Here is a 20,706-nt window from a genome sequence, read left to right on the forward strand (position 1 = left end):
CTAATGTCGCTGGTCTAGTATGATTCACTTGTAACATCGTGTTAGATCATGCCAGCAATGTCGTAGTTGGTTACGGCGTGGCTTCGCAATACCGTACGTCGTAGGTTCAAATCTTAACCAGAGCGAGTTGAATTTTGTTGCGTTCTTCTCGTTTTCTCGTTACATTTGGGTGTCTCTTCCTCTACATAGTGAATAAAAATACTTGGCACGTGAGAAAGAAGAGTTTCAGTGATAGGAAAAATGAAGTCTTTTCCAACTCCCATTGGGTTGACAATCCCCCCGGGGATTTATATAGAAGGGCGTGTGGGGAAAATGACTCTTCTATCATCATATCAACCCACCCGAAACTAAAACTTTTTAAACATCTTCATTTTATTATGCAACCACATACACACACACACACACACACACTTTAAATCCACCTAAAAATATCAAAAATACCACCCACCCTCCCTCCCTCGGGAATAGATATGTGCATGGGCGTCTTTGGGTGAAGATGCTGGAACAAAAATAGCAAAACAAGGCTAAGATGAGACTAAAAAAAAACAGCGTCTTAAAAGCCGCTTAAACGAGATCATCCAAAAAAACTGGGGGCTGCCCCCAGCAGCTGATCAACCCCTCCGTCTTCTCTACCGTCCCCGTCTTCCCCTTCTTTTCGTCACGCCACCGTTTGAATGTGGTCAGCAATCTGGGTGCATCGTTTATTTTTCTCCTTTCTTCTTTGCGCCACCATTCAATTGTGGATGGCAAAACATATATTGTTTTTGAGGTTTTTTTTCACTCCATTGCCGCCACACCGGAAGGGTTTTGGAAGTGTTTTGGAAAACTGGGGAGAATGGTTCCATGAGATTGTGTTGTTGTTGTTGCTTTTCGATAGGGTGAAAGTGGAGAAATGAATCGATTGTGAAAATTAAAAACCGTTCAGCAACACGCATTTATGTTCCCATTTTTGGATGATGATTTTGTATGTGTGTGTGTGTGTTTAGTTTTTTTGGGATGGGGGGATGATTTCTCTTCATTTTATTTAGGGATTTGTTTTGAAATATTAATCGCGTGCACCACAATGCGATGACCAAACAAAAAAGAAAATCAGATTCAATCAAGCCCTTCAAACGCTCTTGGGAAGATTTCTTTCTCGGTTGCATGCATACATCAATAAGTAATCGAACGTAACGCAATGAAAATGCGTTCGATGAAAGTAAATTGAATTAGTTAGCAATGGTTGAGGCGATAAGCGCTAGGGACGGGATAAATGGGTAAAGGGCAAAGGGTGTATTGTGAAATTTTCCTCTTCGCTGTTACAAAATTATCTTTCTCCCTCTTTTGAAGTGAATTGCTTATGGGACTTAATTTAGACAGGGGAATTTCGAACAAATGTCTGAATTAAATTATATGTTTTTATTATTCATTATACACTTGAATACTTTGTATCATTAGCGTTTAAATAATTTCTTTTATAAAACGAAAAGAGATTGTACAGTAGAAAGTTATTAAAAGCTTCTACTCGCATCAAATGTAATGGTTTTTATTTAAAAAAAAATATGTTATATATTGCAGTTAATTTATGGTGTTATATTTAGTAGCAATCCATTTCAATTAATCAATTTTCCAATTCCAATTCAATATCATTAATTTAAAACGCCTCAAGTTTAAATCTTTAGCGATGATCAATCAACGAATCGTAAATCAACATGATCAATCATGATCATGATCATGAAGATCTAGAGTCTCAAAGGTGAAGGTCGTAAATCGTAGAGAATTCACGAATCTTTCAAATATAAATTCAGATTTCATTCATTTAGCCCAAAAATGCATTTACTGTCATCAAGCCGAATTAGATTTCACATCTGATTGAAGTTGTAAACAGTCGTGAACTTCGGCTATTATTGCATGAAATCCATGAACATGTCGTCTAATGTTCTGCTTAATGTATCTTTTAAAAGAAGAGTCATTTATATAAATTTTCTGTGAAGAATCATTCATGCTTTGAACAAGAATTATTATAAACCAAATTTTTAAATACCTTTTGGGAAACGAAAAGAGATACAAAGTGTGTTATAAAAATTAAAGGAAACTTTCAAAAATTTAATTTTGTCAATAACACCCAAAAAATAATAACTTATGGGGACGCCTAGTACTCAACGTGTCCTTATTTCATCAGGGCTTTAGCTTGATAATAATTGAATTTATTTTATGAAATAAAAAAAAACATTAAGAGTTTTATAATGATGTGCACCTATTATACGTTGGCTATTGGAGGCAGGAAAAACACAAATTCGGAAAAGGGGGAAAGAAAATGCCAGGAGCGGCCCAGTCGCGGCTGTTGCATTAAATTGCCACCGTTCGAGACGTTTTGGTGACAGTGCCGAGAGAACGCGTGCGAGGCCAGTTGTTTGTAAATAGTGCAACCACCTTCCCCCGTAGACAACCCCCGTTTCCTCTCTTCTCCTTCCTCTTGTCCACACGGGCGCAGATCATCCACCCTTCAAATGCGTACGAAATGTTTTACGGTTTGCGAGAGTTTTTCCTTGCTGTGTGGAAAATACTCAACAAAGATAGGGTGAAGTGAGAGTGAGAGAGATACGCACACTGACACATACACAGACACAAATGTTCGCGCAAGGATGCAAAAATAGGGGATAATGCACGCACATTACTGGGAAACTGCGCACGCGCGTGGAAAGTTGGAAAACAACACAGCACAACAACAAAATATGTGATCGGTGCGAGCTGTACAAAGGGTGGCATCGCGCCAGGGCAATAAACACGCAGGATCTTGGGTCTGCATCCTGCACGCTATGAGTCCTCTCGGTACTTCAATCTCTCTCTCTCACACACACACTCTCTTTAAGGAGTGTTTTCGCGGGTGTGTTTCCCTTTGAGTGTGTGTGCGTGTGTTTTTCTTTTATCTATTATCAGCGTTGTGGCAGGACATTCGCTAGGTAACGAACAGGGAGAGCGAAAGCGAGAGAGAGAGAGAGAGAGCGAAAGAGCAACAGCGCACGCACACTAATGCGTGAGAGCGTTCGAACGCACGAAACGTGGTGCTGCTGCAGAGTTGCCCTTATCCGTACTATCTTGATGCAATTTTCAGCCGAAACACAACACACGGAGCAACAACAGTGACACGCGAATACACCCACGGAAAAACGCTTGGCCGGGAAATCGCATCCGGCGGAAATTCGGCACCAGTGTTGTTCTTAAATGGTGCTCGTGAGTGTGAATAGTTAACAATAGTGGCCCGAACAGCATTCCAATTCTTGTTGTGCGCGGTGCGATGGTTCCATCCGTGTCCGATTAGCAGGAGCAGCTCGCCTCACAACGCCCGACGCACGCACACAGCAACGGGAGGCCCTGGATGTGTAAGCGACGCGGATCTACACACGCGTCCAATGCTCCGGATGTCAGCGTAGCGGAGGTTTTGTGTGCATCAGCGAGACATCCGGACACGGCGTAGGGCCCCGTAGGTGAACGGCCACTCCATCAAAAACAAAAGGCAATTTCCAGCGAACGGAAAGGAAAGAAAAGCGTGAGTGAGAAAGAGAAAGAAAACACCAACCAACTCCACACGAGAATTGCCTGTTTTGACACATGAGGGTGCAATACTAAGCAAACAGACGAACAAAAAAAAAAAAACCCCCCCACATACACGCCGTTCAAAAGGCATCAGAAATAGATAAAACGTCAATCAACCAACGGCTGAATCTCCATCGTAGCAGGCCACTTGGTGTGTGGTGTGACATATTCAACGTCAGTGGAAAATTACTTCCGACGCTGAGTACGTGCGGCACAGTGCAGGCAGACCAGACAGCAGAGGAATATACGGAAGCCACGGAGCAGAAAGAATTGGACGGTGCCCACAAACCACCGGCAGCCATTACCGAGCGGGGCGACTATTGGGGTGACCCGGAAGTGGACGGGATAGAAATGGCAGGTGAGTCGCATCGGCAGTCGTACGGCAACGTCCATTACCGTTGGGTTCCGCGTACTGGATGTGTGTGCGTGTGTGTGTGTGTGTTTTGGGATGTTCTCCCGAAGGGGCCGAGCCCCGTTTCCTGGAAGTTGGTGCCCTTTTGGTCAAACGATAAGCACGACGTTTTGCCTAGCAATTGCCGCAACGGTAACGCACACCTAACCTAGAAAAAAAAAAACAACCAATTCGTCTAACGTCTTGCCTTGCAGTTTAAAACCGAGGCTTCACGGTGTGGGGTAGCTGGGTTAACACTGTTTTTGGTCCACTTTCACCTCCGAGGGGGTCACCCACCGTGCCACCGTATTGCATTTGATGATTCGGAAGATGGTTCCCCCCCGAGCCCCGTTGTGCAAATCCAATATCGCACATCAGCTCCACCTGTTGTTATTCGTGTGTGCGGTTTGCCGTGTTTTGCAATATGAGTTGCCTGAGTTGTCTTGGTGCTAGGTGTCCCGGGGCCCCAAGGGATGTGAAATCTTGCGGTATCGAGAGCGAGAGTGTGGCTTTTTGCAACAAAAACAAGCAGAAAAATGAACTTTGGTTTAGATTTACGTGGTCGAGGCGGGATTGTGTGCTTCGTGACGTACATCTGTACCCATCCGGCACATAGCAGGCCATGCACGGTGACTCCCACACTAATAAGGCTTTAGGTTTCCATTTGTGGCGCGTTTGTTGTTGAAATTCCTCCCGAGTATCTCCGGGCTAGCGAACCTTGAAATATGACAAGATCGAAACGAAACGACGTGACGGCAATGGTGGGCAATTCGCATTCGTGTTTGACATTATAAACCGGTACGCCGGGCAGTGGACACCCGCACGACCGCACGCACGTTCGCCTCAATCGAGCGGTAACTGATCTGTGCTTCTTCCATTTCTCCAGAGCGCGACTACATCGGGTTTGCCACACTGGCGGAACAGGTGCACCGGAAATCGGTGAAGCGTGGCTTCGAGTTTACGATGATGGTGTGCGGCGATACCGGGCTCGGCAAATCGACCCTCATCAACACGCTCTTCCTGACCGAGCTGTACGGGCAGCGCATCGTGCCGCCGGTCGAGGAGCGGATCGAGAAAACGACCCGGATCGATAAGAAAACGCTCGACATCGAGGAGAAGGGCGTGAAGCTGCGGCTGACGATCGTGGACACGCCCGGGTTCGGTGATGCGGTACACTGCGAGGACAGCTGGCGCGTCTGCACGCAGTACATCGACGAGCAGTTCCGGCAGTACTTTACCGACGAGAGCGGTCTGAATCGGCGCAACATACAGGACAATCGGGTGCACTGTTTGCTGTACTTCGTACCACCGTACGGTCGCAGGTGAGTGAGAGTTTAACATCCGGGTGGAGGTTTTTCGGAGTCCAAGCAGCCATTTCTGGTTTGATTTTCCCGTGGAAATGAACCTGAGATCGATGAAGAATTCATGGAGCTAAAGGTGCACCGAGGTCTGCTGCAGGAGTCCTCTAAGCCGTCATCTGACATTCTGATATCTCTATTTGGGCCTGCCATGCCTCCTCTGTTTATATAGAACTAGAAGAAAAACTAGAAGGGCTTTGAGGGCTGGGTACTCCGGAGTCATTCCCATGACATGACCAGCTCACAAGAGGCTAGCGTGTATAATCCGCTGTGCGACTGTTAGTTCATCCCCAAATATCAGGACAAAGATCCTCCTGAGCATCCTACGCACAGACGCGGCCAATAGGGTTTAGTTTAGGTTTAGAGGGACTGTCTCAAAGACCTGTGAGGCAACCAGCATCCTCCACAGCAATGTTGTTGTCGGTGTTGATCTTTGACTCAAGATGGGTGAAGTTTTTGACGACCTATAAGGATGGATAGACATACAGAAGTTGCTTTCCTTCAAGAAGTTCCGACCTTCAAAACATAAATGGCCCTCTCTAGCGCTAGGTTGTAGAGTATACAAGCTACCTCATCTTCTGGAGGTAGAGAAGGGCCCTGAAAGTTTTCCAACCAAATTGGATATCTTCTAACTCCTCAAGCGAATTTCAGTACTTCTTCCTACAGGAGGATACTGGTCAAATGTAGATAGAGTAAGCTTTGAACAGAATTGATTTCAGATAACCATATTTCAAGAAAGTACGATCAGATCTTCCCAATTCCACTTTGAATAGAATCCTGAAGTTACTCCTCTCTGTTTACTCAGTGTACCATACTCGAATAATTGATCTCATCTGCTTATTCCATCATCAAGCAGCTCCCACTTGTAACTCTTATTCCATCGTGTGTATATATTCCACTTTTACTTAAAAAAGAAGCCAGATATAGCTTCTACTTCGCCTAAATGGTTGAATAAAACCTTAAAAAAACCCAGTAAATAAATATAACACAGTACAACAGAGTGCTTACCGTACGTTCTCCTTCTTCTGGTTTTTTTAGCTTGCGCCAGCTGGACATCGATCTGTTGCGCAAAATGCACAAGAAGGTTAACATCATCCTGGTGATCGGGAAGGCGGACACGCTCACGCCGAAGGAGATGAAGTCACTGAAGGCACGGATCCTGGAGGATGTCGAAACGCACGGCATCCAGATCTACCGTCTGCCCGAGTGCGATTCCGACGAGGACGAAGCGTTCAAGCGGCAGGATCGCGAACTGAAGGCAAGCCTCCCGTTCGCGGTGGTTGGCAGCAACCAGGTGATGGAGGTGGCCGGACGGAAGATACGCTGTCGTCAGTACCCGTGGGGTGTGGTGGATGGTATGGCCCGCTACCTTTCCTATTCGCATCAGAATCAGATCAGATCAGGCTTAAAGTTCGCTTCTTTACCGTCCATTGCAGTTGAAAATCCGGACTACAGCGATGTGGGGAAGCTGCGCACGATGCTCATCTCGACGCATATGCAGGATCTGAAGGATACGACGCGCGATATACATTACGAAAATTTCCGCGCCCAGTGCATTTCGCAGATCTCGCAGCATGCGCTGCGCGAGCGCAATAAGCTGAAGCATGAATCGACCGCTTCCAACCACGAGCTAACCGACGCGGAGCGATTGCTGCTGCTGCAGAAGGATGAGGAGGTAACGCATCTAGGCGCGGGCAAGGCTGTTAGCCGCTGTGCTTGTGTTTTTATCGTCATATTTATATACTTTTTTTTTAATTTTAGATACGCCGCATGCGTGACATGCTGGCTGAGATGCAGGAAAAATTGGAAACTACCACCACCAACGATACTGTTGTTGACGTTTAGTAGTACGCCAACAGCGTAGTTATACCCGTCGGATCCTTCCTCACGTGGTTCGCCGTTTACAACATCCGTGCGCGTAACGGTCGCGCCTTTTTCTTCGCAACGACCAAACAAACGCGAACGATGCGGGGAGGGTTTTATCCACGTGGACGGGGGGGTGGACATCCAGACGTTAGGACATACATTCAAAATTCGTAGTTTATTCCGTGACAGAAGAAGAAACCTTACTAGCAGATTTACCCGATGGGGAATAGCATTTTCACTCTGAAAAATGGACCGTTTTCCCACATCGAAGGTAACAGAGACGATAATTGTTTAGCTGCATTATCCGGGTGTTGGTGCGCGTAGGAGTTTCCATGCTCTGTTGCGCGTAGACAGGAGCGTGTCGCGTTGCTCAATATGAAATAAAACATCCCGAACGAACGAATGCATTGCTTTAATACGTACATTAACTATTACAATACTCATTCCCTAACACGTTAGTAATTCGTTTTTACGTGTAGTAAAACTCGACCAAAGAGAGAGAGAGAGGGAGAGAGAGAGAGAGAGAGAGAGAGAGAGAGCGAGAGACAGAAAAAAGAAAAGACAGAGAGGCTACCGTGCCGTACATGGTCACGGTAACGGATCCAGCACGGAACGTTATAGGGATATAAATGGGTAACGATGCAAGCAGAAACACGGAGTACTAAATTTCCCCCATTCTGCGAGGAAAACGATAAGTTGGTTGTTTGTTGTTTTTTTTTCGTCCATTTTGTTATCATTTCTTTTTCTTTTACAACACGTACTAAGAACACTCGCAGGATCCACATGAAATGATGTCGTACGATAACGTAACGTTACACAGAGCGTTATGGAGTGTTTTATTATTATTATTATTATTATGTAGCATAAGTATGTACACATGGCTAGCAATTAATGCAATTATTTATATGAGGGAGAAAGACGTACTGGACCGTAGACAGAAGAGACTGGTGGACGGGATTTAGACGACATTCGGATTTATTTGTAGGAAAACAAAAACAAAACCGCGAAACAAAACATCCTTCGGGTTAGCCGAAAGATACTGGAAAAGAAAGCGACAGAGACAGAGAGAAGGAGAGCAAGAGAAATAGGCAGAGATGGAGGGAGCGAGGGATGGAATGTAAGATTGCAATCAATCAATCACTTTAAGACAATTAAGTTACCACCAAGAGAATTCATGTGGGAGGAAGAAGGATAAGGAGGGAATTTAGGGAATGAAGAGAGCGGGGTTCGATGATCCTTGATCATGTTTTAAAAAACGTTTAAATGCGTATATTCCCCATTCGGACTATAAAAGCTGTAAGCGCATCGAATACGCGCCTACACCTTGCAACCCCACACAGAGACACACAGACACTGCTGTTGATGATGATTGTTTTCGTTTTTTTTTGTCTTTGATTTTTAAAACCTATTTAAATACCAGTATTTATTGACGGACGCTACCGGCAGTAGCGTTCGCGAAACGTGTGGCGACGTGTTTGTAGACACAACGGCACAAAACCCGTTGACAGGACACGCGCGCGCGTGGCAGCGTGCCGAGTTCGTGGCACACGGTGAACTGAAACGCACTCTCTCTCGGGCGCCGGGGATCGCTGGTGGCGTCTTATTTGTGTAAGCCGTAGTTTAAAGGAGGTTCTCTCCTCAAAAAATAAATCAAACAAACGAACAAAATAAACGCATCCGTACAGTGTGTGTGACATATGCATGTTGTGCGAAGTTACAGATAAAATGTTGTTTCTAAATATGTTTACTATTAAATTTAAGTGTTTTTTTTAAATGAAGGTTTTATGTGGAGTGTATTATTAGCAACGTTTCACATTTTACTGGGAGATTGGAGCGACAGCGAGACATCAGCCGTACGGCCGTGGTGAAATTGCGCCCTGGGAAACTAACTTCGAAAGTTCATTTCAAGTTTTGTGGATCAACTGTCGCAACAATGGATGAATGATCGCGATCGGGCGCACGATCGATCGAGAAACAATTAAATTCTTTAAATTTTAAGGGAATAAACATAAAGACACGAATTTGAGAAATGATAAGGGCTTCATAGCTTTTAGAAAAACAGACTCTATTCGCAAGAGCGAAAATGAATGGACAACCATGGTTTAGCTTTTGGTCCGGTTTAATCGTATCGGTTCGTTTATTACGCATGGTACACACGGTAAGTATATTGGAAACAAGGAAGGGCAAAATCATATACCACAACTAGCCAATCGGCTCTGATGGTGGGAGCCTACCATTCCCACAGTACTAACCTTTATACCACAGAATTGGTTTTTGTATTGGTTTTTCCATTTTTTTTTTCTATGCAAATAAATTATCGTCTACCGATCACCTAACTCGTAAGCGCGTGACTATCGCTCCCAACGGTAAGCCCGGATAGACGTGTACAATGACTTTCGTGCTTGTGTGTGTTGCTTATGCGAATTTCCATTCTGGTTTTATTTTCCCACGACCTAACCTGCCAAGTGGGTTCCCATTTCCTTCCGGTTATCTTACTTGTATGCCTAATTTTTTGCGACATTTAGCTATTTCTTGTATTTGTACGCCCGCTCGGTATTCTGTTTCGTTTGTTTATGTGCTTCACAATTAGGCGGCAGCCTTTGTCACACTGCTGGTGTGACTAACTTTGCTGCGCTGTCTGTTTTCCTGCTTCATGCACTCATTGGTGTATCGCGCTCGTGCCTGTCGCTGTTAATTCGTACTAATAAGGATATAATCACATAACAAACAAACAAACAAACAAAAAAAACAGTAAAATAAAACGATATCTACACACCTTTTCCACGTTTTCAATTTAGTTGTGACAGTAAATTTAGAGACAAGCTGAACATAACTATCAAAATACAAATATTCCTGAACTGATCCTGTTATTGTTTTGTTGTGCCGGTTTTGATTGTTGGTTTTGTATCTACCAATAAGTTGCCTTTCGCTAGATTATATGCTAGTCTTCGTTTTTGTTTTAGTAGCTGCTGTTGTTTCTGTCTGTTCCTCGTTTCATTCGCTTCCCTAGCTTACATTCTAACCACCCTGGCATGTGCATTTTACCACATGCGATGTGTGGAAATTGTGGAGAGTTTTCACGATGGTAGTTGCATTTGAGAGTCGATCCATGCAATTAAAACAAAAGCGGTTCGCGTATCATCATCACCCGTCCATCGGTAGCATTAATAGGAATAATCACGTTGAACGGTTGAACCAACCTCGTGCACGCACAGATTTGACTTACTTAAAATTTAGTTGCTGTGTTTTTGTGTGTGTTTTTTTTTCTCTTTGGCTACACATTATTAAGCTATCGGCATAGGGCCTGTGTCGTGCAAGAAATTTAGCATTGAAGTAAATACATCGACAAAACCCAAGCACCGCCTTAGTCGATCTTTGTCTTAAAGTATCGCTTAAAGATAACCGGCACGAGCGCTACAACGGAGAAGGCGGCCAGCATCGCGATCGAGCCCCAGCTGAACGCATCGCTCGAACTGGTCATCTTGTAGAGCGTTTTGCCCGCCTGGATGGCGATGAAGGAGGGTGGCGCAACGCCGAGGAATGTGCCGAGCGCGAACGGGTACAGCGGTACGCCGATCACCGGCGCGACTAGGTTGATGAACCAGTTCGGCAGGAACGGTGTCATGCGCAGGAACAGCATGTAGCTGAGCAGATCGTCCCGGTGCCGGTCGACCTGTTTCGCCCAATGGTGGGCCCGCTCGGGGAAGTAGTACTTTACCAGCCGCCGACCGACCAGCTGCGACAGCAGATAGCACAGGGTGGCACCGAGCGCGGAACAGAAGCATACGAGCGTGAGTGCAACCGGGAAACTGTACAGGAATCCGCTCAGTATCGATAGGAACAACGAACCCGGAATGGCAAACGTTTGTAGACTTCGGGGTGTTTGTTGTTTTTCGAAAAGATATGGGGGTGGGGACAGCAAAGCGATCGAGATGAAAGCAAAATAGGAGAAAAAAGCAAGAGAAAGAGGGAGAGAGTGAGGAGAGGAAAGAAGAAAATAAATTAGATTTACAAAATGCTGCCAAACCCAAACCCTGCTGAAGCGAACGGTTCATGCCAACCCTTCGAGCGTATGCAAGCAGACAGAAGGCGGAACGCATCGCGCCAATTACTTACAATATGTACACCAGTATGATGCCAAACATCACCTCAACATTGTACAGATCTTTGTAGCGATCGAGCACCCGGCCCAGCTGCTTCGCATCTTCGATATCAAACGGCACCTTAAGGTATTGCTTTTCTGACCTACAAATAAGATAACCAAAAACGCATATTAGTCAAATAGCAACGGTTTACGGTATTTGTCACCGTGGCACTTTAGAACACCTACTCTTCCAGCTGGGGAAACATTGCGTACACGTACACCATCGCGAACAGGCTGGTAAAGAAGATGGCTGCCAGTATGATGAGCGATTGCCGGGCTGAACGATCCTCGTCCGCCGGTTGTTGCTGCTGGTGGTGGTGGGTACTGCTGCTGTTGCTTTTGTGTTGCACATCACCGTTAGCGACCGGGTGCGCGTTTACCTTCGGTGCACCGTTCATCATAACCGGTCGCTGGTGTGGCTTCTCGTGCTGGTTGTTATTGTCACCGTACAGTGCCGTCCCGATCGCATCCGGTGCCATGGCTGGTGGTTCTATTTCCCCCACTCGAAGCTCGGATGCTGGCGCGCAGTGGTTCAGAATGCGGTGACTATTGGCATTTGTTAGCTCAGCTGGTTTTGCTCTGAAGCGGGTAGGGTGGGGACGCGAAATCACCTCTTCTACGTCATGGGGTGGTGGATGGGTTTACAGCACCAATACAGATAAGGCCCAATCGTACGATATGCACGATGTATGATGATTAATATACCGAGAATGAGAGAAAAAGCGAAGAAATAAATATCAACTCAACAGGAAGCGAAAATAACAAAAATGTTTCACACTGGGTAAGTACGAGTATTGTCATCCGATGTGACGTGCATGTTGGATGATAATTAGGACGCAATCGCACTACGTATTTACGTCTGTGTGTTGCCTATTTAGCAGCAATTAAATTACATAAATAGCTTAGGATACTAAAATGAATATAGCTAAATATAATATTTCGACACGTGTTACAATTTGTTTTTAGTGAACAGTAATGAGTTTCGTTTAACACTAGAACATTCAAGCAATTTAAGAGTTTTTCATTTGTTGATTCACGAAAATATCGAAGAAAAGGAATTAAGTTTTAATAATTGAAAAGCTACCAAAGCGTACCACCAATTTATATAATTAGTTCTTTAGTTCTGGTGTTGAAATCCCATTTGATTAAAGCTCATAACATAATTATTATTAATATGAAAATAAATTTAAATATAAGTGCCGTTTAGTGTAAGAGCAGATACGTAACAATGCTAATTCTGGGTTTCTTTTCTATAAGTTCCTCGTGAATCATCGTTAGGATGGTTCAGTGAACAATATAATTAAATTTAAGAGCAGATACGTAACAATGAAACTTCTGGGTTACTATTCTCCTCGTGAATCGCAACTCACAGAGCGCAACTTTTCCATTACTACAACCTCTGTCTCATTGAAAATATAAAGAAAAAACCTACATCATTATCCAGAGTAGCTTATCAATAATAAAACCCGCATTGCATTATAATAGGATCAATTAAATTAATGGCACAACCGTGCAGCATGTTTTAAACATTTTACGAGCTTTTTTTTGCAAATCCAAAATAGGTCACACATTCGAACACTTCACCCATGGAAAGGCGGTGGTGCATTCTGCTATTAGTTAATTGAACGAATTACTAAGTTGAATAAAGAAAGAAATCACACACCGATACACGTACGGAAGAATAAAACCACAGTCAACATAATGTTTTAATGTAACGTACAAAGCTTGTTGCAGTACTTTTCCACCCACCAGCACTTTCCAAAATAGTTTCTTTTAATGTATTCGACGCGAAAAATAAAATCTTCACTTTTGCTTTCGTTGGGTTACGGCGATGTGTGGTAAGGTGGGTCAAGGTAACGGAAGAAGTAGAACGGAAAGTGAAAATCGCCTTTCGCTCGGACCGACTTTAACTTCTTGGTCTGCGCCTTGGACTGTTTTCTCGTTTGTTTTGCTGGTGGTGGGGACAGGGAGACTGAAGCAAAACAATGCGCTTTTCGGGCAAAAGGTGTCTTAATCACTTTGCGTTCTGTATCTGTGCGTATCGCAAACGACGTGAACTTACAAATCGTGCGCATCATTTTTCCTTCCAGCTGATATACTTTGCGGGCCTACCCGTAGGCGCTGATCATACGATTCTTTGTGTGTGACCTAGAAGAGTTTATTCGCACGGTTTCCGCAAAGCGACGACTCGCCCGTCCCCTCATCCCCGTTACCCCAAGGTGACCGTTACCGCGAACCAAAAGTAAGTCATCACGCGGGCGGGATGACTTCCTTATCAACACCGTTTGCCGCCGGTTGTCCCCGTGAGCAACACAAACAGCACAACGCCGAGCGTGCGGGGATTGAAAACATGTTCATCCCCTCCCAACCCGAAACACTGGCCGGATGAGAGATATCGCCTGATGTGTAGGGGTTACCCTTTTATCCACCTTTGCTTTGCCTATTTTTATCTCGCTCTGTATGCGCCTTGCCCCACGATGTGCGTGCTCCGACCTTGTGTCGTAATTACCCCTACTATCCGTTTACCTATTGCGCTTCCCACTGTTGGGAAGGTTTCGGTGTTGGATGTACATGTGGCCGTTGTTTGCTTTTGCAAGGGATATGGTTGGACAATTTGGCAGGGGGGTAGAGAAAGGAAACGGTCGGATTTGTACGGTGGTACGACCGTGTTACGTACTTCGGTGGCTTCAAGGCTCTTTTAAGCGCGCACATACACATTCACACATACACACAGCGGGAAAGAAACGAGTTTAGCCGTCGTTTTACTTGGTGGAGACAATGGCTAAAAAAAAAACACGCACTCAAGAAGGTACTGGAACCTACGCTCTTTGTGATGGTTTGCTGTTTGCAAGTAGTTAGCAAAAGATGGTGCAATCCTTGCATCCGATGAAGGCAATAAAATCTCACACGATATGGACTGGTGGACTACGGCGAATGTGTTACCTCTTCGTTCTCAAACGTTTGTCCCAACATAAACCGCCTGCGAAACTGAAAGAACGATAAGCTGGAAATAAGGGCGGATAGTAAAAAACTTACCTTCGCCAAAGGTCTGTCTGATGCGACAATTTGTTGTGCAACTTCCCCGTACTGGTCACGTTTTATTTGGGCACAACCGATCCGCTGCTACCGGATCGAAACGAACAATTGTGTTCGGCTTGTTTGGGCTTCCAACGCTTTTGCACCGCTGCCTGTGTGTATGTGTTTGATAGCTGATACACCCAGCAGTAACCAAATTTGCAGCAGAAAAGGAACCGACCGGTGACGGGGTTTTTGATTGCAGAACACGACACACTATTTGTAGAACATCAAACGACCGTTTCCACACTTGGACACCACAAACAGTTTTTGGTTACGGGGGTTAAGGCGTGTAAAAATTAACGCAGAAAACAGCAGAAACGAATGGCACACGAATGAAGCTGTGGACACACGGCAGGCACGGGGTAAACCGAAAGTGACAGTTCGAAAAGGGTGTGCGAAAATTGTTGTTTCCCTTTTTTCGAAAACAATGCGAAATTGATTTGCTCAACAAAAATCACGAACAAAGGCATAACATTTTGTAAATAAACTTGTAAATAATTTTTTTATAAATATATTTGTAATAAAACCCGTTTTTTTAAACAAGTTATGTAATAAAGTTGTCAGCTCTGTTCCTGCTAACGTCATTCGAGCAGTTCGATATTAAAATTTCAAATACTGCGCGAATAATTTTACCGGCAGCTGCTCGGCTTTATTGATTTTTACTGATATTTAATTAAACATTTTCTTTATTCTCCTATATATTAAAAACATTCCATTTAGTCAGACATTGCGATACTTATTATTTTAACTCATCCCTTGTTGTATGCGGAAATGGGAGGTTTTTAGGAAAGGGTTGAGAGGAAAAAGTATATTCGGATGGTGCGCTAAATAAAGATTTATATCCCTGACTGGATATTGATCCGATCAGGATCTTTCCATTAGACTAAACATTATACGAGGTTAGTTATATGTATATTTGTTTACTCTTTGTTTCTAAGCTATGTAGAAACCTTATAGTTGTGCAGGGAATGTATAATAATGATGCGACTTCCAGATTCTTTATTGTTGCCCTCGTAACAACACTTTCCTTCGCTCATTGCAGCAAATAATTAAAACATAATGTTTTAGGGATTGGAAGCATTTGAAGTCCTTACAAGTTATCCGGTTTTTGCTCGACCGTAGCATAATTAGGTTTGTTGTAAAAAATATATGCAATTACAATTGTTTTGGGATACACATTAAAAACAAATAGCTTTCTTATGTTCAAGTTTTGGGTGTTGCATTAATGATCCTCGCTCATAGGTGGCAAAGGGTGTTTTAGAATTGGTTTTTCTTTCGCTTCTCGACGCGCTTTTGATGGTGCAGATCTTGTATGTGTTTGAAGTAGATGAACAGTTCGTCAAATTTTATGTTGCATTGGCTTTCGTTCGTTGATTTAGAGCTGCTACAAATAAAACATAGAGTGGGGAAGAGCGAGAAATAATATGGTAAATTGTGTTTGATAGTAGCTAACAAAAAAGGTATTAATTACATCTTGTTCGGTTGACTCCAATAGTTAGGCACGCATTTCAAGCGGTTGTTCAATAGATGAAACGCTTCTGTTTGGGGCAGAAGCATCAAGATGCCGTACAGCGCACGAGACAAATGTTGAGCGTCCGCATTATCGTTCGAGTGGGAAATAAGGGCTAGTCGTAAAGCTTGATGGAAACGGGAGAAAAAAACAATGAGAGTTAGACGAAGCAGACGTTAATATCAGCGAGGATATCTTACAGGCAAATATCGGCGATTCGATAAGCTGTACCATCTTATCGATTTCTACGAGAAAATCTACGGTTATTTCAATATCAGCGCTGCAAGAGGAAGGAAACGATGTAGTTAATGTTTGGTTTTGTGCATTAAAAAGTAGGAACTTACAATAATGTGACGATTTCCGATACGTGTTGATAGCACTGTGCCAGCAGACAGAGTGATAGTGTCGACACAGGACAGTGAGCCCAACATCTATAAAGGCACTCAAATAACGAGGCAGACTTCTGTAAATGTAAAACAATAGTACAATAGTACTATTGTACAAAATATTTACGGTAGATAAAACAAACATTACCTCATTTCGTATATCGTGTAGCATGTTGCGCAGATCGAACAAATCGGAAGTCGTGAGTAGTATCATGTTCAGCGTCCGCACCATAGTGGAGGCAATCTTGAGATTGATTCGCTCTTCTAGCAAAATTTCCGCAAACGTTCGGTAGATGTATTCCGCGTTCAGCAGTCGGCACAGCTGCCGTATAATCAAGGTGCCACGCTTCTCGAGGAATGTGTTGTTTTCGCTGAACAGATTTAACAGCTCCACCAGAAACTGTCGGTACTGCGTTTGATCAAAGTCATTCCCCTTAACCGTGGCTGAGTTAACAATTTCCGCCAGCACAACGATCGCCTGCAACACCACCTCATCGGAACTATCCGAGAGACAGTCACGCAACAACACCGGGAACAGTTTGTTCGCGTGTTCCGACATTTCGTCGTGTACCTCGGTAAACAGATGGTGCACCCACTTGAGAACGGCAATCTTCGTCGGAACGGGACTGTGAACGAGATACTGGCGCAACACCTCCATCACCGAGTTCAGATCGAGATAGCTGAGATTCTTCTGCTTATCCTCGCCGTTCGAGATAAGCTCGAGTAGGTTCAGGTTTACCGCGTTGGCACAATCCTTAATGTTCTTCTTCGCATCGCTCTCGAATGCCAGACAGGGCAGAATCGCGGTAAATATACCGCTCGAGAAGCTCAATATCTCACCACCGGACAGCTGCACAAACTCCTTGATCCACGAGATGGCATAGAACTGGATGAGCGGATTGCTCGACTGGGCCTGCACAATCAACACATTCGTCATCTTCGGTATGTCCGCGGCGGTCGGATCAAGCTTGATTATTTTCAGAAACTGTGCCAACAATGATTCGCACATGCGCTGAATTTCCGGCAGCGGGTCTTCAAGAATCTGAAACAGTCCGTGCAATATTTCGGGCAGAAACATTACCATATTTATCTCTGGCACCGCATTCAGCACCGATATCCACGATATGATAAACTGCCGAGCGAACGAGCTCTTCACCATGATGCGCTCCCGGACGAGCGGAATGAACGCATCCAGATCAAACGTTTGGGACGATTCGATCACGATGTCTTTCAGCAGTCGGTCAAGAATTTCACTCCCATTCTTGATGCTTTGGTCCGGATCCGTTACAAGCCGGCTGAGGGCATTGAACACGCTCGGAAAGAAGGGTAGCACGGCTCCGCGGGCAACCTTCACCACGTTGTACAGTGATTCGCTGGCGAAAAATCGTACCCGATTATCGTTATCGATTAGACAGTTCATGATTGGATTGACGATATCCTCGATGAACTTTTCCGTATCCTTCCCAAGCGCGATACTGGTCGCGGCCAACGCTATTAGGCCACCCTTCTTCTTGTTCGAGTCATTCGATCGCACAAAATCCCTGCTCAGCACATCGATGATGCGCTTGATCTGTGTCATGTTCTTTTTCATCTTGAAATCGGTAACCATCCTGCAAGACGGAAGCGAAAAGTCATTGGGTGTATCAGTTCCAGGGGGGCGAACGGTGTCATAGTTATCGGCAATACGTACTTCTCGATCTCCAGCGCTGCCACTTTTCGTTTCTCATACGTTTTGTCGCTGAGGGCTTTAACGCACGCCTCACTAATCGGTGCAAACGCATTTTCCATGTTTAATGTCCAGATTTTAGATACTTTCCGATGACTAATGGTCTGCTTATCACGGTCTAGTGCAGAGAGTTTGTTTACACATAACCTGATACCAACAACACTGACACTGTGTAGCGGGTGAGCACAATGACAGCAATTGTTTATACCAGTGGTCGACAATCATCAGCCTACGAATGTAGTAAAATTAAATGATGTTGTTTAAAGTTTAGTTTATAAATATTCCGAAGAGATTTTAACGACTAATTTGTTTTTATAATATATTTTCCAATTACTTAAACAATTTCCAGTTAATAACTCATAGACTATTTAATCACTCCCCTCTTTAGAAATCATTTTTTTACGTGAAGAAACTAACGAAAGAGATTTAAATTTAACAATATGATAGGCGATCCCTGTTTAAAGAAAAGCTTCATGTGAACGGACGGAACATTTCATTGATAGCATCGAGTTCGAACTACAGTTTAAAAGGATTTTCGGTTAGTGAGACGAAGCAGACAAATAATGAAATAGTTTGCTATATTTTAGCTGTCGCAACAATACGAACCAGATATATTGCAATGCGATATTTTCAGCGTTGTATATGAAATGTCCTTTGACTAGTGCTGTTTTGATGCTGGAATCATATTTTCGTCGTTAAACGCCCTGGGAACAAACTAGGAAACCAGTACGACTTCTCTTCGCCTTGTGTATCTAGCCATGCCATACCTTCGCCGAGAATTTTCTCTACTGCCTGTTCTGCCCTCGCTTGTGTCCACCTAAATATGAGTAAAAGAAATCATCAATTAGATTGAAATACGGAATAATAAAGTAACCTGCATACCCTAAATCATTCATAAGTGAGGCAACGGTGACAAATCCTTGGCCTTGATTCGAGGCTACGCTAAGAACTGTTGTTTCCTGAAGGCTGAGTTCCCCGGGTATTGACTGCACCATGTAGCGATTCTTGCCGACCGAGTACACGGTGAAACCGTTGCCGAATATCTTCAACTTTTTCGTTGCCATCAGTATGTCCTCAGAGGTGATTTCCTGATGGCTTTGACTCTTACCCCTAGCCGCTACCAACCGATTTCGCAGTTCGTCCAAGTCCATAAGCCCACCTGAAGAGGAGGAACGTATCAGAACAAACGGATATTGATATTTGTAACTGAACAAAAGTTTACAGAACTATATGTAACTATTATCCGCACCTGTTACGTGGTTGTGTGCTAGACAAACTTCCACCACCTGGACGCTAAGCTCGTAGAAGAAATCGCCCATACCGAGGACGCTCCAAAACCCTTTGGCCGATGCCAGCGGATCCACACCGATGGCCGCACACATCTCCTGGAACTGGCGCCGAAACTGTGGGTTCTTCTTAATTTCGTTCCGATGCTTGGATGCAAACTCCTCCAAATTTTCCTTCAACGCTTCCATCTGTTTCACCATCTGTTCAAACTGTGAGTCCTGCAGTTCGGTTCCCTTGTCTTTATATTTTTCCGCCTCCAGACGCTGCTTCTGAATGGCGCCAACACCAGCACGTCTTCGCATTTTCACTGCTTGACAGTATTAAAGCTAGGTCGTTTAATTACACTAAACTTTTCTTACAACAAACACTAGGATCACGGTGCAAGAGAATAAGATTGTTTACAAAAATTAGCGAATGATTTCCTGACAACAGCTGATTTTGACAGATGCGAACAAAAACACTTTGACAGATGGAACTGTATTGTGCAGCCGGTGTAAACAATGTAGATAAATGCACTTTTTTTTTAAATAAAGCTGTAAAACTAAATCATATAAGGCAGTCCAAAAAGTATTTGCTTTGTTCCAGAATAAGATAATAATTGTTTGTATTATTATCCTCCAATTTAGAATAGGCAAACTATTGCGGTATAGATTCGGCTTTGCGCAATCATTCGTTTCATCATTACAGTGATGTGCATAACAATAAAATGCTTAAAGCTGATAATAAAAATGTTCTACTCTAATAAATCTTCTAAATTTTATGTAAGTTAACGGAAGTTGAATATAAAATGTATGGGGCTAATATCATTTTGTTTTTATACGCTAGTTTATCAGATATTACATTCGAGGTTGATCCACGGAACACGTGCATGTTATCACTTCGTTTTGTTTTGGATTAAAAAAGATAAATTGAATAATAAACCTTTCTTTGTGCTATTAATGAAGCATAAACATTGTAGCAACACCTGTAAAACTCCCAAATCGGTTACATTTTCCCCCTCAATGCTCGGCTGATGCAGTTCAAACACTTGCGAATGCTGCATACCGATTGGTTGCTATAAAAACACAACATAATTCTGTGCCGTGGTAAAGGGGAATTTATGATGCTGCTATGCTGCAAAAGGGGCGTATCCGTGAAACTTCCGAAGCATAGATTACCGTATCATGTAAAGGCAGTGGAGGATCAATCTCCTTGGAGGGCCTACTCCGTAAGAAGTAAGAAGGGGCCTACTCCGCCTACCGTTTGATCCGCCGCTGGGCCGCTCCTAATCATCTTCTTCAAATGGTCCGCCAGGGCCATCACCATCTTCGAATACAATATCGGAACCGGCTATATCACCACCAACTCCAGGTACCACTGTATCTGAACTCTTCAAAATGGAGCT

The 20,706-nt window shown here is 43.8% G+C and overlaps 4 protein-coding genes across 6 annotated transcripts; 1 reads left to right on the forward strand and 3 right to left on the reverse strand.

Annotated features, from left to right (window-relative positions):
* The first annotated feature begins 3,123 nt into the window (after positions 1 to 3,123).
* Positions 3,124 to 7,871, forward strand: LOC128306804 (septin-2). The gene is made up of 5 exons (XM_053044418.1): positions 3,124 to 3,934; positions 4,854 to 5,289; positions 6,364 to 6,680; positions 6,762 to 7,000; positions 7,087 to 7,871. The coding sequence occupies exons 1-5, from the start codon at positions 3,928 to 3,930 to the stop codon at positions 7,168 to 7,170; spliced, it is 1,083 nt and encodes a 360-aa protein (XP_052900378.1). The 5' UTR covers positions 3,124 to 3,927; the 3' UTR covers positions 7,171 to 7,871.
* A 1,402-nt stretch (positions 7,872 to 9,273) lies between these two features.
* Positions 9,274 to 14,746, reverse strand: LOC128306396 (transmembrane protein 41 homolog). Of its 2 annotated transcripts, none has more exons than XM_053043905.1 (4): positions 14,372 to 14,746; positions 11,522 to 11,948; positions 11,308 to 11,436; positions 9,274 to 11,063 (listed from the first exon to the last, which is right to left on the reverse strand). In XM_053043905.1, the coding sequence occupies exons 2-4, from the start codon at positions 11,812 to 11,814 to the stop codon at positions 10,556 to 10,558; spliced, it is 930 nt and encodes a 309-aa protein (XP_052899865.1). In that variant the 5' UTR covers positions 11,815 to 11,948; positions 14,372 to 14,746; the 3' UTR covers positions 9,274 to 10,555. The 2 variants fall into 2 exon arrangements, with proteins under 2 accessions (XP_052899865.1, XP_052899864.1); XM_053043904.1 differs by having other exon boundaries at positions 11,522 to 11,951.
* A 482-nt stretch (positions 14,747 to 15,228) lies between these two features.
* LOC128306982 (protein VAC14 homolog) lies at positions 15,229 to 18,167 on the reverse strand. 2 transcript variants are annotated; one of them, XM_053044673.1, is made up of 6 exons: positions 18,000 to 18,167; positions 16,458 to 17,919; positions 16,268 to 16,386; positions 16,124 to 16,203; positions 15,885 to 16,050; positions 15,229 to 15,794 (listed from the first exon to the last, which is right to left on the reverse strand). In XM_053044673.1, exons 1-6 carry the CDS (start codon positions 18,095 to 18,097, stop codon positions 15,671 to 15,673), a joined length of 2,049 nt encoding a protein of 682 aa, XP_052900633.1. In that variant the 5' UTR covers positions 18,098 to 18,167; the 3' UTR covers positions 15,229 to 15,670. The 2 variants fall into 2 exon arrangements, with proteins under 2 accessions (XP_052900633.1, XP_052900632.1); XM_053044672.1 differs by having other exon boundaries at positions 15,229 to 15,797.
* A 354-nt stretch (positions 18,168 to 18,521) lies between these two features.
* Positions 18,522 to 19,696, reverse strand: LOC128307168 (vacuolar-sorting protein SNF8). The gene is made up of 3 exons (XM_053044905.1): positions 19,285 to 19,696; positions 18,918 to 19,194; positions 18,522 to 18,852 (listed from the first exon to the last, which is right to left on the reverse strand). The coding sequence occupies exons 1-3, from the start codon at positions 19,622 to 19,624 to the stop codon at positions 18,717 to 18,719; spliced, it is 753 nt and encodes a 250-aa protein (XP_052900865.1). The 5' UTR covers positions 19,625 to 19,696; the 3' UTR covers positions 18,522 to 18,716.
* Positions 19,697 to 20,706: the final 1,010 nt, after the last annotated feature.

The sequence above is a fragment of the Anopheles moucheti genome, chromosome X (assembly GCF_943734755.1).
Source record: "Anopheles moucheti chromosome X, idAnoMoucSN_F20_07, whole genome shotgun sequence".
Taxonomy (NCBI): Eukaryota; Metazoa; Arthropoda; class Insecta; order Diptera; family Culicidae; genus Anopheles; species Anopheles moucheti.

What these genes read in the sequence shown, in the direction of transcription:
- LOC128306982 (XM_053044672.1), bottom strand. Translation starts at nt 18,097, where the DNA reads ATGGAAAATGCGTTTGCACCGATTAGTGAGGCGTGCGTTAAAGCCCTC. An exon ending in TCGGAAATCGTCACATTATT is followed by an intron (nt 16,204 to 16,267) that starts GTAAGTTCCTAC and finishes TTCCTCTTGCAG; the next exon opens with CGCTGATATTGAAATAACCG. An exon ending in CGAATCGCCGATATTTGCCT is followed by an intron (nt 16,051 to 16,123) that starts GTAAGATATCCT and finishes GTTTCCATCAAG; the next exon opens with CTTTACGACTAGCCCTTATT.
- LOC128306396 (XM_053043905.1), bottom strand. Translation starts at nt 11,814, where the DNA reads ATGGCACCGGATGCGATCGGGACGGCACTGTACGGTGACAATAACAAC. An exon ending in ATGTTTCCCCAGCTGGAAGA is followed by an intron (nt 11,437 to 11,521) that starts GTAGGTGTTCTA and finishes TCTTATTTGTAG; the next exon opens with GTCAGAAAAGCAATACCTTA. An exon ending in ATCATACTGGTGTACATATT is followed by an intron (nt 11,064 to 11,307) that starts GTAAGTAATTGG and finishes AACACCCCGAAG; the next exon opens with TCTACAAACGTTTGCCATTC.
- LOC128306804 (XM_053044418.1), top strand. An exon ending in CCCGTGGGGTGTGGTGGATG is followed by an intron (nt 6,681 to 6,761) that starts GTATGGCCCGCT and finishes CGTCCATTGCAG; the next exon opens with TTGAAAATCCGGACTACAGC. An exon ending in TGCTGCAGAAGGATGAGGAG is followed by an intron (nt 7,001 to 7,086) that starts GTAACGCATCTA and finishes TTTTAATTTTAG; the next exon opens with ATACGCCGCATGCGTGACAT.
- LOC128307168 (XM_053044905.1), bottom strand. Translation starts at nt 19,624, where the DNA reads ATGCGAAGACGTGCTGGTGTTGGCGCCATTCAGAAGCAGCGTCTGGAG. An exon ending in AGCACACAACCACGTAACAG is followed by an intron (nt 19,195 to 19,284) that starts GTGCGGATAATA and finishes CCTCCTCTTCAG; the next exon opens with GTGGGCTTATGGACTTGGAC. An exon ending in TCACTTATGAATGATTTAGG is followed by an intron (nt 18,853 to 18,917) that starts GTATGCAGGTTA and finishes ACTCATATTTAG; the next exon opens with GTGGACACAAGCGAGGGCAG.